This window comes from Psittacula echo (assembly GCF_963264785.1).
Source record: "Psittacula echo genome assembly, chromosome: 6".
Taxonomy (NCBI): Eukaryota; Metazoa; Chordata; class Aves; order Psittaciformes; family Psittacidae; genus Psittacula; species Psittacula echo.
This window is the reverse complement of record NC_137743.1, coordinates 9,331,383-9,349,577: the sequence shown is the minus strand read 5'-3', so window position 1 is coordinate 9,349,577 and position 18,195 is coordinate 9,331,383. Positions and strand designations below refer to the sequence as shown.

Sequence of the window (18,195 nt, the reverse complement as noted above, 5' to 3'; positions counted from 1 at the left end):
GTGACCTTTGCTGCCAGCTTTTCTCTGTTAGCAACAAGAACTCATGCCAAGAGTGCAGAGGTGACACAAAGGTTACTTACTTGCTGATGTATTCCCCAGTTAGGACCTTCCCGCAGGCCTTGCACTTAAAGCACCCCAGGTGCCACTGCTTATCCAGAGCTAGCAATGCTTGGCCATTTTTTATGTCTCTTCCACAGCCAGCACAATCTGCAAACAAACAAATGCATTAGTTGTCAGTTACTTGGTTCATTAACACCCATTAGCCACCCACCCACCGCAACACTTGATAACCAAAGGGGACCATTACACAGCAATGCAAAGGTGCATCTTCCCTTCCTCAAACACTTCCCAGGTCCTGTACAAAGATTCAATTATCATCTATAATAGATGCTAACTAGATAGTTATGTCTATAATAGACACACTCAGTAGAAGAGGGAAAGTACCTCTTCTGTTTTTCATGCTGTTTATGATTCAAAGACTGTCAGGCAAGACAGAGCTACAGAAATCATCACTGCAGAAAGCTCCTGTCTTCTAAAGCAATCACTGTTATTCCTCGGGTTGCTTTAAGCAAGATCTTGACTGCTTGCACGAAGCCGAGTCAGGAGACCTGAGCGAGCACCATCAGGATGCTGCACTTCCCCATTGGGTGGCAGCAAAGCCCAACCTCTCCCCCGGCTCAGGGCGGTGGCACATCACAGCCAGCAACAGGGATACAGACTGTTTCAGGGAGGACCAAAGGCAGCGGTGACAGCAATGTGACAGCAGTGAAGGTCGCATGGCAGGGCACGTTGTCTTCCACATGCAGGTGTGGGAAACTGGTTCCCATGGTCTCTAATCGGCGTAAGGACTCCCACTCAGGGATTTTAGTACTGCCTTGGCAGTCGACACTTTTCACTGTGATTCTGAAAGGCTCTTTAATGGCAGAATGCAAACCTGAAGCCAGGAGCACTGAATGTCCTCTGTCCCAGAGGATGCCGCAATATCTCATGTCACATCAGAGATCTTCGGCTCAGCCCCAAGCTCTCATGCCTCTCTATTCGAACATAAAATATTCCAAGAGATTTCCTGGTAAGGGGCAATTGAGCCCATGGTAAGATCTGAAGGGACTGATGTGGCAGACAGCACTGAACTGCAAGGGTTGTGCTACAGCTTCTGTGCCCAGCCTCAGGGGACAGAGGGACTGAGGGAAGGCCTGGAAGACCAGTGAAGCAGAAAGGAATGCCCATCAGCTGAGGCACACAGGGAAACCACAGAGGAGACAGCCTGGAACAAAGGATTTTCCATATTCTATTATCCTCAAACGGTGTGCCATTACTGAATGCAACATCCTCTCCATATGCCTGATACATCAACAAAGAGCAACGAAAGGAGACCAAACAGGATCAGAGTGATCTGAACGGTTAAAGCCTGGCTGCACTGACTGAACAGGTAGAGCCTGAAACCCTTCATCAGCTCATGGGTTAGAGCCCAGGCAACACCACACCTTGCAGAAGGGCAAGTCCAGGTTTATTGTCACAACCGACAATGAGAGGAGAGTCACTCCTTCAGACACTAAAGGGCCTGACTTTTGTTTGATGCATAATGGGTCAAAAAAGCCCCAAATACATGCTGTGCATTCTGGCATTCCAGGTCACCATTTGCAGCAGGTCCCTCCTTCTGTCAGTGGTGTTGCTCTCAAAACACTGTGGTATCTTGTGATAAAATGCAAGTCATAGGCTGTCGACACAACTTGGACTTGAAAAGCAACCCCAAGATGTCCTAAGACCAGGGTTTTACTCTAGAGGACAAATGTTACAAACTGAAATCACGAAATGACAAGGACTGGCGCCATGTAATGAATCCCTCTGCTCTTCCGTGACAGTTCAAGGCTCCATGCCACTCTATAATAACAGCAGAGGCTGGAACAGGTCACCAAAGAAGGCTCTGGAATCCCCAGCATGGGGCTGAGGAGGGGACAAGCAAACATCTGCCGGATGGCTATGGTATGCTGGTCTTGCCTTTGGCTTTAGGAGGATACTGTATAATGTCTTGAGGTCCCTTTCAGCCTTTGTTTTCTTATGCTAAATCTAAAACCATGCAATTTGCCTTCTGATTGTGACAATAAATGGAATCCTTCCCTCAGTCTCGGTGGGTGCTGAACTGCAGTTTTAATCAGCACCCATTTCCCAGCTTCCTAGCACTCCTGCTTCTCCCTAGTGTGCCAGCTTCCACATTCCTGACCTGGGGTCCTGCCAAACTGTGATGCATTCCCTTTTACACTAATCCCTTGAAAAATCTGCTGCATTTTCCATGCTTTTTTTCAGCTGTATCCAAGAAGCTGAAATTTCTCAGATATGGAACAAAGAAAGGATTCTTAAAGGGCTTCATTTTGATTCTGAGTTCTGAAGCAGTGAGAACAAAAACACTGCCTTACGCAAATGGTCCACCTAGTCAAGTATCTCTATATTGATCGGTGCCAAAGCCAGTTACATGGAGGAAGTAGGGATCCATTGCTTCTTTGGAAGCCAAAGGTGGTGTAGCCACACTTATTCTTCTGTTCATGTGCGATACAAGGGCTTGATAACGTGCTTTTGTTATTTTATAGCAACAATAACATTTAATTACTCTTTCCGAGTTCCTTGAAGTGCTTTGCAAGAGTAAATTAATATCATTATTTTCAATCTGCTAATATCAGATACGTCAAATGTCAGGAATCAAAGCAAACTGACATCCCAGTACTGTCTTATTAGGCAGAGATGGCCTTTAACTAAACCTGATTTTAACTCTGGCGAAACCGTTGGGCATAGAGATGAAAAGCTAGCAATTATCATTATGTCCTAAAATAGAAAGCAAATAGGGCTAGGCTGGGATAAGAAAAGACCATTTGTTCATCCAAACTCTACAAATAAAAGCCATTTATGATCTCAGGCCTGCATGAGGCACATTAAAGCCTTTGGCTGAATGTCATATGCACACAGCATATGCAGGCAGGATCTCGGTATCCCACTAAACGCAATGTGCATCAGCCTAACCTGCAGCCAGAACATGCTGCAACTAAAAGGGCCGTGAGGTAAGACCAGTGGTCCACAGCCCCATGCCAGAGCAGCATCCACCATGGTTCTCTCTGGCTTCATACCAGAGCCTAACAAACTGCACACCTTGACCTTGAGCTTCCTTGTGCTTTGCTTTCGTCATTTAACCCGGGTTCTTGCCTCCTTCCATTCCTTGCACATCCATGCATTCAGCTGTGCCAGGATCAGGAGGAGGAAAGTGCAGTGTACTGGTTAAAAAGCAGAGTGAGCAGTACTGTTCCCATATACAGTTATGAGCTAAAGAAAAGCATACCACAAAAGACACTGTATGGAAATGCATTTGAGCTGAAGGAAGACTTAAGACTAGACATTCCATGGCACTGATTCTCATAAGAAATGGGAAGTGACACATGTCCATATGTGTTGTGTCCATGCCCAAATCTTCAGCTCTATGACAGCCGTTTCTCAATCTGAGCACTGCACTATGACTTCAATAAAGACCAAATCAGAAGGTGGTTATCCAGAAAGATCAAGAAAAGAATGTATTCCTCCAAAATCAATTCTATGTAGGGAACAAAAATGATTGTACCTGAGAGCAGTGGACATACAGTCACCCAAATCCTGGTCTCCCTGGGCTGCCTGTGATGCCAGTAGCTGCAACCTCCATAAGCAATGTCCACTTGCTCAGACATTGTGCATGAAAATTGAATTCAATCTCTCTCATAACAGCATTCCCTGACAGCAGCATTTTTTAGCCAAGCAAAAGCTTCTCACCCAATTCCCTGCCAGAGATGCTGCACATACCTGTTCTCCCTTTTACATAAGTCTGGCTAGGCCTGCTCAATCTGAAGATCTATCCTAACGTATTTAACCTACAGCTCTGGAATAAAACAGGGTGGCATATTTGATATGTCCAGATACAACAGCAAATGCCAACGCCTGGACAAAAGGGCTGTGATGTGGAGTCAGCCAGCCCAAAAGCATGGAGAAGTAGGGGGACAGGGCAAGGGAAAGTATCACAGCACTGTAATATTATACGTGATTCAGACTTGCCCCCAAGGCCCCTTAAGCAGCCTCATTGAAAGATGCAGGCTGGCTGAGCTGCCACCCATGACATCTTGCTTGCAAAGATATGATGAGAAAATGTGCTTCCTTTTTTAGCATCTGCATCACCCCAGACATCCAGGAGTGAAACATCCTGCACAGCAACCCACTCGTCACTGCCTAAATTAAGCTGGATTTTCTCCCTCTGCCTCCCTCCCCTGCTGTAAACCAATAGCAGAGAGCTCTGAGCACAGCTCAGGTGGGCTCTGCATTAACCCTAAGCACACTGCATGTGACTTTACCCTCTCTCATTTGGACTGCTTTGAACCTTTACTAGTAAATATAGACCTTTATCTCACACTGTCTGCTCACCCCACAGAATTCGTGAAAGGGAAATCATCTCATCATCTACCTGCTTTTGTCTTAATGAATGTGGTCATGGCAAGTCACAGGCAGGAGCACACCAACACTGCTCCATGCAGGGTTAGCTCTGCTCACATAGCTAGTAGCAGCCTGTCTGATGTCACCAGTGAGTTCCTTTCAATGCTGATAGCCATTTGTAGCACATGTCTACATAATGTCTAATGCTGCCACAACCCCAACAAGTCACAGCAGTAATACTCTTGTTAGAATCATAGAATCATAGAATAGTTAGGGTTGGAAACCAAGGCCTCATCCAGCCTGGCCTTGAACACCACCAGGGATGGAGCATTCACAACCTCCCTGGGCAACCCATTCCAGTGCCTCATCACCCTCACAGTAAAGAATTTCTTCCTTGTATCCAATCTAAACTTCCCCTCCTTTTGTTGCTGTTCACCTACCTATAAAACAGATACATCAGTTTTATATAAAGACAACAGCAGCAGGCTTCTGCCCTGAAACAGGTGAAGCAGGGCAGAATGGTGGTGATTGATATTTATCTTTTAAAAGAAACAAACACAAGTTTTTCTCTTCATCAGGGACTGTAGTGACAGGACAAGGGGTAACGGGTTCAAACTTAAACAGGGGAAGTTTAGATTGGATATAAGGAAGAAATTCTTTACTGAGAGGGTGGTGAGGCACTGGAATGGGTTGCCCAGGGAGGTTGTGAATGCTTCATCCCTGGCGGTGTTCAAGGCCAGGTTGGATGAGGCCTTGGGTGACGTGGTTTAGTGTGGGGTGTCCCTGCCCATGGCAGGGGGGTTGGAACTGGATGATCTTAAGGTCCTTTCCAACCCTAACTATTCTATGGTTCTGTAAGTTTTCATTGGCCTTACACAGAACTACATTGTCAAACACAGCTGGAAGATGAACAGTGATTTGGAAGTCAAGAAAGGGGCAAATATCACTGGAATCAAGGTCAAAAAATCTAACTATAACTTACTCTTAGCTACCTCAAAAAACAACTTACATCCCAATAATTCTTCTGTGGCAATTTGAAGGTTGCACAATTACAATTTCTCATAGAATCAGGAAAACCAGAGCTTTTCCTCAGTCACCCTTTAACCACAGATCAGGCCATGACTTTCGAAGCCTTGTTTTAAGATTAAAAGTTTTGATGGTATCACACAGGCTTTTCCAGATCATCCAGACATTTCTAAAGCTAAAAATACAAACTCACTTTCTCTGTTGACTGTATGATAAATGCTTTCAATGTTTAAAGCATAACCGTTTAATCACCAGGGCAGTGATGAGTTCTGGAAGTCAGAGGACATACAATATTGGGAATTTTACATCCAGGATTTGGAACTGAGTCTGTAACTCAAGAAATCAGCTGCCAGACCCTTCCTCTTTGCCAGTGTAAGGATAGGAAACCTTTCTCAGAACAAAACACACTACTGCCCTTTCCCCAGAGGCAAAACAGAGCCATGCGGGCAGCTCTGTGCGCCTCAAGTGTAACAATAAGAGGCTGGGCACATACAATGGAGGGAAATAAATTTCCCATGGGAAGCAGAGTATAGCTTTGACAGTGTATTATAAATGGCAACTTGGGGAAAAGTAATATTTTAAAAACAAATATATAAGGAATTTCATTTTAGCTTATTGAATATGGAAAGAAATCACAATGGCCTGAACTTGAATTCCTTGCTTGCAACACAGGTCCCAGTTAACCATCTGCGAGTACCTCACATTGAATTGCCTTTTTAGGAAAGAGATCAATATACACCTTGGCTGTACTACTGTAAATAGCTCTTTCATCATCTGATGCAATTTAAAGTGCTGTGGAGAGATAGAGGCTCTTCTCCACTCCACTTTGTTAATATGATACTATTTTATCAAAGGAGTTTTTATTTTCCCCCTCTGCATTGATGTAAGCACTGTTAGTCTTCTGCACAGGAAAAGGAAACTCTATTTCCCTTCTTTCCCCATCTCCTTTCCAAAGGAGGCCAAGCTAATTGACCTTTACACCTTATTCCTGCAAAACAACCCTCCAAGTAACATACCACCAAGTTAGCTTTTGTAATATCAACCTCAGTCCCTCCTTCAACTCAACTGAAGGGGTGAACAAGATAGAAGGAAGAAAGAGCAGACATGCTACAAGCTATCCATGAGTTTTTAACTGTCCTGTAAAGAGAAGTACTTTTCTTTTCCAGCTGAGCAACCCCAGAGTCCCAGCTGTAAAAGTGGGACGAAATGAAGGATAAATCACAGCCATCAAATCTGAGGCTAACCTTTATGCTGTTATTTCTTTTACCTCATTTCAGTACTAGGATAGTTCCAGCTGAAATCGAATTCACAAACCCACCGCATCCCAAGTGAATCGCTCAGTTAGCAAACCAGCCTCACTGTTCAATACCCAGCTCATGGATAGCACATTGTGCCTCTTCATCTGCAAACTATTTGGGGTAATTTGCAATTGGTGCTCACAGAAAACAAGCAATTCCAACAGGGTGCAACCTCCACACAGAGCAACTTTTAGGAAGGTTTTTATGCTGATAACCCATGGCAAACTAAGGTCTAGGTAACAACTAATTCACTCTTCACCGTCTTTTTAAGTGACCTCTGATTCCTGACCTGGCAGGCTTTCTGAACATGACAATTCCCAGATTCTCTTATCTCTGGGGATCTCCTCCTATAGTTATTTTGGAAGCCAGCGACGCCGCCTCATGCAACACCCATTTACTGAGCAATTCTTTGCACTTCCCCCAGGACTTTCTTTTCAATTACCTTTTAATATAGTACTTCTCCAATAAAAGCTAAGGAGATGGACATGTTTTGATTTCCAAGTTCAAGCTGGTGTTAAGCTTAGAGAAGCAAGAACCGATATTAAATGCACTAGTATAGTCTATCCACAATTGTTTCTGCTCGATTTACATGTGACAAAAAGCATACAAAAGAAAGAGGCAAACAAAACACCTTTCTGGAAAACAATAATTCTTGTGAGGGAACGTTTTCTGATAGAAAATTCACAGATCTGAGACTTCCTGCCCTGCCACAACTATATTCTCAATACATTTGCTGCTCTGTCTCCATCGCCTAAAAGCTACCCCTCCAGAGAAGAATCTAAGGCAATTTATAGAGCAGCAGTGAAAATACCAGGCCTTGTAAAATGTGAAATAGCTTACGTAAATGGAGACTACTCAAGCAATTTAGCCATTGTTATGAAACATACGCGAGGACTAAAATTAATCCAAGAAAGCAATTCAAAGGATGAAAATGCTTCAAAAAATGGCAAATATTCTTTAAAAGAATAAATCTTCTTAGAGGAATCAGAAAAATGGGCCAGTGGAAGTGGAAGGATTTATCAAGGGAAGAGCTGCATATTCTTAGGCATAATCTAACAGCTTTTGCCAGAAAGGAACAGTGCTTGGATGTGCATTGTATCTCTCGATTTTGTATCATATTGTGCATGCATCTTTCAGGATGTGGTGACCCAAAGTAAATGGTTTTATAAGCTACAGACCCTTGATAAATCAGCGCTTAAAAATACATTATAATGTATTTACTTTCTTCATGCATCCAGCAGATTTCAGGTAGTTTCTGAAATTAAAACACATCTACAGTGCTATTTCATACATTCCAATTGTCAATTTCCAGTCAAACAGAGCTTGACATAAATCATGAGCAAAAATAGCCATCAGGGAAAAGTATGGATGCTAAAGAATACGATGAATGTATGGCAGAGCTATATTAGTTTAAGCAAATGTGTACAGAGATGGAATATCCTCGTGGTTATCAATTAGCCTTTTATAATTAAAAACCTAAATGTAAAAAAGGCTAAAATTAGTTATTCTAATCAACGTTTCCTGGAGTCTCAGGTAACACATGATTAAAAATCAGTGATTTAAATGACAGTGTTTGAAATCAGTCCACAGTGATGTCTGTGATACGTCTTTATTCTACGGTAAAAACCAGGCTTGAGTGCTACCAAGAGTGTTTTTGTGTATTTAGCAGACAAACCAAGAATTATGAAATGGGCAAAGCTTTGTGTTGCAGCACACAGAAAACATTAAACCCTTCAGGTTCGAAATTATACACAGGATTTTCAGAATTACATTTTAAAAATGCATGTTCAAACCCCAAATTGTTGTGCCAAAGTTCCCCAGGGCATTCACTGACATATATGAATACTGGGAGCATGTATCATTTAAGGCAAAACTAGGCTCAGTGTCATACACAGAAAGCCTAGCCGCATGTTTGCCAAGTATTTGCACAATACATATATAGAATATACCATATAGCTTTCACACACAGTGAAATCTAATTCACTAATTATAGGATATTTCCTCAAAATGAGCTTAAATCATGTGTTGGATGTTGCTTAATACCCTTTAAAGCCAAAAATCACAGCAGATCGCTTGCTTACAAGCAGCCAGCCAACTGTCTCCCTTCATGTTTTAAGTCCTCCCTATGGACTTGAAGGAGTTTCCAGACAGCTCAGGAATAACGGATAAAGAACAAAACAATGAAAGCTGAGTCAAATGTGGCTGAATGGCTACAAAGCTGCAGACTTTTCACAAGACCTGTGATTAAAAGGAATTCTGTCTTCATTTTACCACTCAGCTCATTTCTAATGTTGAATTTGTGATGCCTTTAAATCAGCTCGACCTTCTTTCTGAATACTGGCAACAATCACCTATATCTTTATCTAATAAAAGGACAGTTATGTTCTGACTATAAAACTGCATTAAGAATTAGAGAATCTCCAAAGGAGGACTGCAAAGTAAATCTGTGCTTCTCTGTTCTGGTGCTTCATTGTTTCAAGAACAAGCTCACGTTCCTCCCACTTTCTGGGCAGTGAGGCAAAAGATGATTCCCACCTTTTCCGTCAGGTTAAGTATGTTGGTTCTACTCTACCTCAGCATTACCAGAGACCTTGCTGGAAGTTTCGAAACTTTACTGGGAGCTTTACTGACTGCATCTAATTTATGAGATAAGGCTATTGAATAATTAACAAAGATATCTTTCTCTCACAAGTTCATTAAGCATTAAGCTTATTATTTAAATCACAATAGAGCCGAGATCCTCAGTTGCAAGCCAGGATCTAACTCTGTTCGGCTCTGTACTGATAGGCATGAAAGCATTTGTCCTAGAGGACTTACATTCTTTGAACCAGAACATAATGTGCAAACCAGAGGAGGACAAGCATACAAAACAGGATTGTGAAACCTCCACGTTGATGCCGTCTGGTCAGGGAGCAGCTGCACCACAGATTATTTATGCACATGAAACACTGAAAAACCCTGATCCACCTTTTGGCTCTACTGTGATGCTCATAATACATGGGAGAGACTGCTACAAAGAAAAGGGAGCTGGAATATCTTCCCCGTGCTTCTTTCCAAACAGGATCATCATTGCATATCTTGGCGTATGTAGGACACAAGCCTCTACTGCACTGAAGAAAAGGAAACTGCCATGTCTCTGCCATAGTTTCAAATGAAGATGATTTTTTCAAGGGAAAGCTCTTGCTAGGTGATTGCAACACTTCAGTTTTTTTGGGATAAGGAGCTTTTTTCCTATCTAGAAATCCCACTTTTCATTTGGAAGACAATTTCCTTATTCGTTCATGCACATCACCTGTCAGCAAAAAGGTAACCAGAAATAACTAAAACTTCACAGACAAGGAACTCACAGACAAAGGGCTCAACCTCAGGTAAAGAAATAACATAATACTCTTCTCATTGAAATGCTTTACCATGGAAATAGTGAAATGGAATGCCTAAGGGAAAAACCTCTATTTGAGGAAGAGGGAAATGTATTAAACTATGTTCAAAGACACATAGTCCCTTCAGAACTTCAAAGATGACCCTGGAGCCAGAAGGCTGCTGGTTGGAATTCCATCAGCACACCGCCTCATACCCAGAGCGTGGGGGATCCCTGCCTCATCCCTGGCAGTGCTCAAGGCCAGGCTGGATGAGGCTTGGAGCAACCTGCTCTAGTGGAAGGTGTCCCTGCCCACAGCAGGGGGTTGGAACTGGATGAGCTTTTAGGTCCCTTCCAACCCAAACTATTCTGTGACTCTATGATCTCTCTACAGATGCCCTGCTCCCAGCTGTACTTTTCATTTCTCTTGGGCATTCAAGAAGAAATGCAAACCAGTGTGGTACATTTTATAAATGAAGCTAAACTAAAACTAGGGATTTTTACATTCAAATGCCTGCATCAGTTCACTTATCAGGTGCCTTGGTAAGAATTCACTGATAGAATGCTCTAATGGAGAAGAATCCAAGAGGATAAGCCTGTTAATGTGGCCAATCTACTTGCCTCTGCTTCTCACACTAATGCTAATAGAAATCCAGAGAGTGTGTATCCTCAGTCACTCTAACTTGGCCAGGGAAATAAAATAGGTTGAGATGATGTGGGCTGGAAAGACGTCTTATAATGCTCACACTACTTTTTCAAAGGTACCTAACCCTAACATGGATGAAGAATAAGGACTTAGACTTTAGCTTCTTGAATTTCTCCTTATACAAGTTAAAATCACACAAATTTTTTAGTGCGAGGTGTCCCTGCCCATGGCAGGGGGGTTGGAACTGGATGATCTTAAGGTCCTTTCCAACCCCAACTATTCTATGAGTCTATGAAATTTTCCTTGGCAGAATCCTGAAAACCCTGAAATAGCCAAGCCATCAACATCCCACTTATAGTCTAGCTGTCCCCTGCATCTGTGCTGCTCTACATCTGTCCCAGTCAATTTGCTTTACAGATCACATCTCATTTATCAACCTGTCATATGAAATAAAACAGTAACAAAACCAAACACCACTCATTTAATTTGTTTGCAAAGGTATTTACAGGCATTTGGTGTTAGATTTCCTGCTGAATGAAAGAAAATCTCAAAGCTTGTGCACTATGTACATCAAGCAGAGCCTAAGGAACAGAGCTGACGAAATTACGAATTATGATTACTTTACAGCATCTGTATATTGAAAAAGATTGTCTTAGAAAATTAGAATAAAGAAGTCACTGAAATGGCTCCTCAAGAAAATAGATATTATTATTCCGGGCAATACATGTGCAGTGGAAGAAATAGATTATTAGCATAAAGATAAATAAGTACCATGGACCCAACTGCTATTATTTACTGTGAGGGTGGTGAGGCACTGGAATGGGTTGCCCAAGGAAGCTGTGAATGCTCCATCCCTGGCAGCGTTCAAGGCCAGGTTGGACAGAGCCTTGGGTGTCATGGTTTAGTGTGGGGTGTCCCTGCCCATGGCAGGGGGGTTGGAACTGCATGATCTTAAGGTCCTTTCCAACCCTAACTATTCTGTGATTCTATGATTAAACAAAAAAGTAAAGTCAATTATTCAGTATTCTTCCTTCTGATCCTACACAAAAGTGTAACAATACTCATGTTATTCCAGATGTTAACCCCTGTATTTAGAGGCATTTGATTTCCCTTGAAACCATCCAAGAAAAGCTTGGATGTCAATAAGCCTTTCACTTATGTGAAGGAACAGACATCAGGAAACAGCATGTCAACATTAACGTAGACATCCTAGTGGATGGAAGGCTTCCTTTTACATTACTTAAACCAATCAAACCTGACAGATTTTCAGTCTACTGAATTTTCCTCACTTTCTGTGTTTTAAGGAAAGCTTCCTCCAGTAATCTACTTGGAAGCAATCAGGGGAAAGTGGCAGCAATATAGGATATCAAATAGATGCATTGCATGGATGAGGTTCTGTTCTAAAATCATGTGTATTAACAAAAAAAGTCCTTTCAAAAAAGAGCAAGCATTAGAAAAAAAATAGATGTGTGTGATTCAGCAGCAGGAGAGATGTGGAAGCAACGTGGAACAGCTTACACTAAGTAAGATTTACTCTTCAGTGCCAGCAAGAAAGGCTTCTCCATATCTAAGTCAACTACTGCACAAAGCTAAAGCAGCAGCTGGCATAACTTTGAAGACAGAGGACACTTCATTAGCATCCTTTCAATGCAGCTTATAAACACACACTGCTCTCACTTTTATTTGTTTGTTTTGTAGAGTTTTGCTCTAAAGTGACCTCAAACTCTATACTATGTCTTTCTACAAGTCTTTGTCCATACAAATAACTGTGGCAGGTACTTGCAGATATTGAAGCAGTGCACTCTGAACTGTTAAGAGCAGGAGCTCTCTTGCGGTGTGCACCAGTAAGGCAGTTTGCCCAGCAGGACCCAATTTTGATTAGAAAACAAAGAAAACAATAAATCTCACCACAAGCAGTGGGGAAGATTGTTTTATAATCCTTGCTACCTATGGCTTCAGTGTGGTTCCCCAGAAGCAATTCAAGCAGAGACTACAATTCAAGCAGATAAGTACTGGTTCTCAGGAAGTGACTGCAGCTCTTTCACTTGCTAACTATCAGACAACTTGAGCCTATCATTTGCCTGGGGGTATTTTGGCACCTGGGGTCCTGTATCCAGGAAGTGGGCACGCTGCTGGACAAGTGAAAAGCAGATGTAGTGTGATCCAGATACTTCTGTCCCTGAATATCAGTCATTTGGGAACACTGCTACGACATGCTTAGAAAAAGAACATCAGTACTGTTCAAGGTCTGTGTGCCTTGAAGTTCATTGCCAATTATGCCTCCTAAATACCAGGAATTCCAATGCAACTTCCACACCATTCCTTTCTTCTTGGGAGGATTCCCTGAGTGCCTGAAGTACCTCAGACATTTCCATGTTGGTTTGGAAGTCTTGTAAGGGTTTTTTTCAGGTTCCTAAATTTTTCCTTAGCTGATTAGGCCTGTGCATTTTCAGCTCCAAATCCACATCTACAGTGGAAAAGTATCACTTAACAGACAGGAAAACACGATAACAGAAAAGGTATCTCATTTTCTATTTTGCTAAGTGTCCGATTACATGCTCTCAGGCAAATCAGACAACCTGAGATTCCCTGGACTCATCCACTGAGCACAAATATTATCCAACTTTGCCTTTACATTGCACTTTATCACCCTGGGAGCCCAAAGCCAAGTACCAATACACAGGTGCCTCCCTGAAGGAAACCAACATTGGTGGAAAACTACCTCATAACACAAGGAAACCTATAGCTGTTTTCAACTACAAAACTCACTAGGTAAGTCATTACAGATTAGAGTGCTCAGTACAACCCATCAACCAGAGAAAGACTCAGAAATCCCCAAAAATAACTACAGGCAGAGATTAATATCAATAATTCACAAATTATCCTTTAAAAGCATTAAAACCCAACAGCAAAATGAGATAATTTCCCTCCCAAACCTTCTTCATTCTTTCTCTTTCCCCCTTAAATTGCTTTCTTTTCTATAAAGGTTTCTTGAGATTCTGCTCACAGTATCATTGTGCTAGCAGTCTACTGGAAGCACAATCCTGATACTCCTTTTAAAGGATAATTTAATTGAATTCAGGTGTTAAGTAGTAGCAGAAAATTCATTTTCTCTAATTTTGTCCTCTTTTGAATACTTAAACCTGCAAAATTGCACATGAAAAAATGGAATCTCTCAACTCTGAAACCTCAGATTTCATCAATCAGGTACTTTTGCAGTGCCTATAAAAGAGAAATAGTCCCTTTTGAAAATCCGGTCAGTGGCAAAAAGCCATTTGTTCACATTGCAATGTCTAAGTGTCTCTTCTCACCTGAAGTACCTGACACTTTTATCAAAGGGCAAAAAAAGGAAAGAAAGATAAAGAATGAAAAGATGGTTTCCAAAGTTGTTTCACATTTCTAGAGGTGAAGAAAAAATTAAGACACCCAAAAGATTGCATTAAGTTAGCTTCAGCCAAATGCTGATGAGCCTGGTGAGAGGCTTCAGAGAGAAGCATACTTACTGCTTGAGGCAGACAGTTCTTTTGGACTGGAGGACATTGGCTGAGCACACATCTGACAGAGACAGTCCCTTCCATTAAAGGTAACCCGATCGCCCGGTGGGAATGGACGCCTGGAAAGTTAAAGAGAAAAATGTATTTTAGCAAAGGGCATGCCAGAAATTTTCCTCTCTTCCCTGTGCCTTGAGTTTGCTGCCTTCCCCCACTGCAATCAGTATTCTACAGAACCTCGAGCCACATAGTTTTGCAAAGTGGCCTTGGCAAAGCTAGGCACTGGAAGAAATCCAGTCCGAGGACGCAAGCAGAGCAGAGGTTAGACTCGCCTTGTATTTTGGTTTAAAAAGCTATCAAGCACACTTTATCTAAAGAGTAGGTGACAGTGAAATCCACTTAGTCACAACAGCTACACGTATTATGGTCTCAGCGTGATGTTGTGGAAAGCAAATTGTACAGAAGAGAACTCAAAGGAAGAATTGCAATTGGCCTTGAGGCTAGTGAAGGAATGTGGAGCTAGTCACTCATAAATACACTAACTTTATCTGTGTTCAGCAATGAAACATATGTTACTGCAGATGCAGCAGTTTGCAAAACAAATGAAATGTTATCCACATTCATTCTCCTAGAGATTTAAAATAGGTATCTACCTTACAGAACCACCACTGTAATTGCTACCTGTACAGACAGCGTTAAGAGAAAGGTAAAGGCTGAATGTGCTATGGAAGCTTGAGATTATTTGCTGAACGCAACAAAATATGTGTTAGGCAGAAGCTGACATTGCTGTTAACTTTTACTTGGTGCAAAAAATAGAGGATGAACAACATTTTGTACGAGGCTTTCACTGAAATTAAAGGGTTCGGTAACTCCAAATCTGTAGCTGCTGAATACAGGCTCTCCTAACATCACCTCACTCTAAAACTGTGCTTACAAATAATCATCTGTTTGCTTCCACAAAACAAAATGTTTAAGGCATTGTTTAGTTTCCTTTTCACTGCCATCCCCCAGTGGGCCATAAATACACCAGCAGCAATACTGCATGTCATGAATCTTTTCTAATGACTCATCTTTTGTCCATTTGACATAGAAAGATTGATGCGAGTCAATGTACAGAAAACTGATGTCATGTTTCATACAGCATCATCTACTTTCACACTGTCCTTGGGAAATAAAACTGAAACGTACACATCATTTGATTATCAACGTGCAGTAAATTCACACACTGTTTAAAACCAAATGGAAAATCAATCAAGACACTCTCAATAGAAAAAGCCTTGGAAAATATACCAGGCTATAAGATAAAGTACTTAAACTACTCATCAGAGATAGGTATGGAAGGTTAGGGCAGCACCTGGCAAGTTTGCTGCACTAAGACTCAGACACATCATATGATGGGATCTCCAAGAAGTTACTGCCCCAGAATGTAGATTCTTGCCTTTCTTGTTCATGTCATCCTCCTGCATTCAGTTTCAGACAATCCGACTGCTGGCAGATTCAGACTTCTGGAGAACATCACTGCCCTGTTGCCCTCCAAGACTAGAAAGGAACAGGCCCTGTCGTTTGGGTCTTCCCTCTCTGTGAAATCTACCTACATCTCTATCTGTTCCTCCTTATGTGTCCTTCAGGCATTACACAAACTAAACCAGCCTAAATTCTAGCACAATCTCAGTGCCTAGTGCCAGCTAACTATGCACAGGGGCTTTGGGTTGAGTTTAGGCTGTAAAGCTCAGCTGAGATTTTCAAGTATAAAACTGCTCAAATGAGCAGACTATGACAGCATGTGGAAGATTTGCCCAGTAGTCTCCTAAAAGCTGAATATCTCAGTGAGAGCTTAAACAGAAATGGAAGTTAAAAATGCCCACTTTTGTCTTATTCACACAGCCTCGGCTAACTTATCTTTAATCCCTGTAGAAATGAAGACTGGTTCTCTTCTTGAGGACAAGAAATTGTATTTGGGGAGAAGAGGGGGATTGGAGTTGTCCCAGAGCCATGCATTCTTACATGATGTGAAAATGAGCCTACAGTACATTTTCAATTGTTTAACTGTTCTTATAACACAAATGAGTTCTCTATGGGTGCCTCCCAAATTTGGCTTCACTTCAACCATCAAGATGGGCTCATCACCCAAACTCAACTCAACCCATGTCCATCACCTCTATTAACATGATAGCCTGACAGTTACTCTCACATGTGAAAAAATTACGTTTCTGAGACCAGGGAACTGTATGTGTCCCCCGGATAAATGAGTGGCAGTTTGAAAACCCTCAAAGTCAGACTTGCAGCAGAGCTTTTCCAACCAAACATCTCCCCAAAAGAACTACGCTGTGACACTTGAGTCTCATGGTGACACCTTTCTCCCTGCTTTCCTTATACTGGGTTCATGCCAAGCTAGTTGAAAGGAGTGACTTACTTGCAGACAGTGCAGGCAAAGCAGCTTGGATGGTATGTTTTCCCCAGAGCTGTCACTACTTCGCCCTCCACGAACTCCCCACAGCCATTGCAGCGGGTACCATACATGCGCTGGTAATCCAACGTGCAAAGATACTCCCCGTTCTTAATGAAAAAGCCTCCTTGTGCCAAGTCACAGCCACACACTGGAAGAGAAAACAACCACAAAGAGAGATTAGAGAAATGTATCTAGTAAGGATGTCAGCACTAGTCTGTGCTGCTGACAAATGAGATGACCCTGGTGGTCTTGCTTCCTTCTCTCATCCAGTTAATCATGTTATCATCAGTTATTTGTACCAATGCAATCTTCCTTTCGCTCTAGGACTGAAGATGAGCAGAGGATGATTCCATAAATAGAACAGATTTTACTAGCATACATTTTTCCTGCAACCATGTACTTTCAGAAGCTTTCAAGGTGCTGATTCTTTTTGAAACAGTAAATATTTTAGAAATAGTTATGGTTTAGATGAACTCCTCCAGCCCTCAGATAACACTGAGATACTTCACCACTGCTACATCAATACTTTATGTTTTGCTTTAAAAAGTATGATCTTTGAAATGTTCAGGGTGACTTTGCAGTATTAATTCAGACATAAATACCGGGAGAAAGCTGCAGTGAAGGGACAACTGGGCATTAAAAATCTAGCCCGCACGTCCACTATATACACTTCGTGACATATGCAGCCAAACTACACAATGGTATATTGGACACTGAATAAAGGAGGAGTATTCCCCACCCATATTCTGACCAAATTAATATCCTAAGAACTACTATTACCTTTGACTGCCTAATCTGCATTGGTCTTGTGTTAGTCTTTTACATACTGTACTCCCTGTACTTAATATATTAGATAAACAACTCAAATATTTGGATATCGATTTGTGGCCATGTACAGCTTCATAGGGAAAACTAATTGTATCACTAAAGGGGTGAAGGACCAGTCAAGGATTTCTGTGACTTGGCACTTTTTCCACTGTTAAATGTTTATTCATGCAAAGCCTAACACATCATAACCAGGTGCCTGGTTTGCTTTAGGAAAATATTCATAGTGCTACATTGGTGTTTCTGGTCAAAGCAGGAGACAAAGAGCAATCCATCCTACAACAGCCAACGCCTATGAAGATAAAGTCTCCATGCCATGGACACCAAATGTCACACTTCAGCTTTAGCTCAGGTTGAATAAAGGACTTGAATGACCCAGTAACGTCCCACAGTTGCTCCAAAAATACTACCTGCTTCACATGAGCTTTAAAAAGCCTCTTTATTCATCTCAGTGAGAAAGCATAAATAGGAGCTGCTAGATGAATTATTAAACAAATATATATATGCCTGCTCCGAGGCATTTTGGTTTCAGCCACTCCTATTGCTCTCATCTGTATATTGCTGTATCTGTGTAATTCAGTACAAGAAACTTCTCTTCACAGCAGCCTAGGATGCTGGCTTAACTCTAACTGTCCAAGTAATACCATCTCATCCCTCTTCATAAC

The 18,195-nt window shown here is 41.8% G+C and overlaps 1 protein-coding gene across 1 annotated transcript in view; it reads right to left on the bottom strand.

The window, feature by feature from the left end:
• The window catches only part of ABLIM1 (actin binding LIM protein 1), a gene marked incomplete at its 3' end in the record, with an annotated part of 83,836 nt that extends 67,045 nt beyond the window's left edge, over window positions 1-16,791 (bottom strand). The window contains exons 1-3 of the mRNA XM_080621717.1: window positions 16,670-16,791; window positions 14,269-14,378; window positions 81-207 (exon numbers count right to left, since the gene is read on the bottom strand). Coding sequence (XP_080477843.1) covers window positions 81-207; window positions 14,269-14,378; window positions 16,670-16,776 — 344 coding nt within the window. The 5' untranslated portion in view covers window positions 16,777-16,791. The remainder of the gene's footprint in view (window positions 1-80; window positions 208-14,268; window positions 14,379-16,669) is intronic.
• Window positions 16,792-18,195: the final 1,404 nt, after the last annotated feature.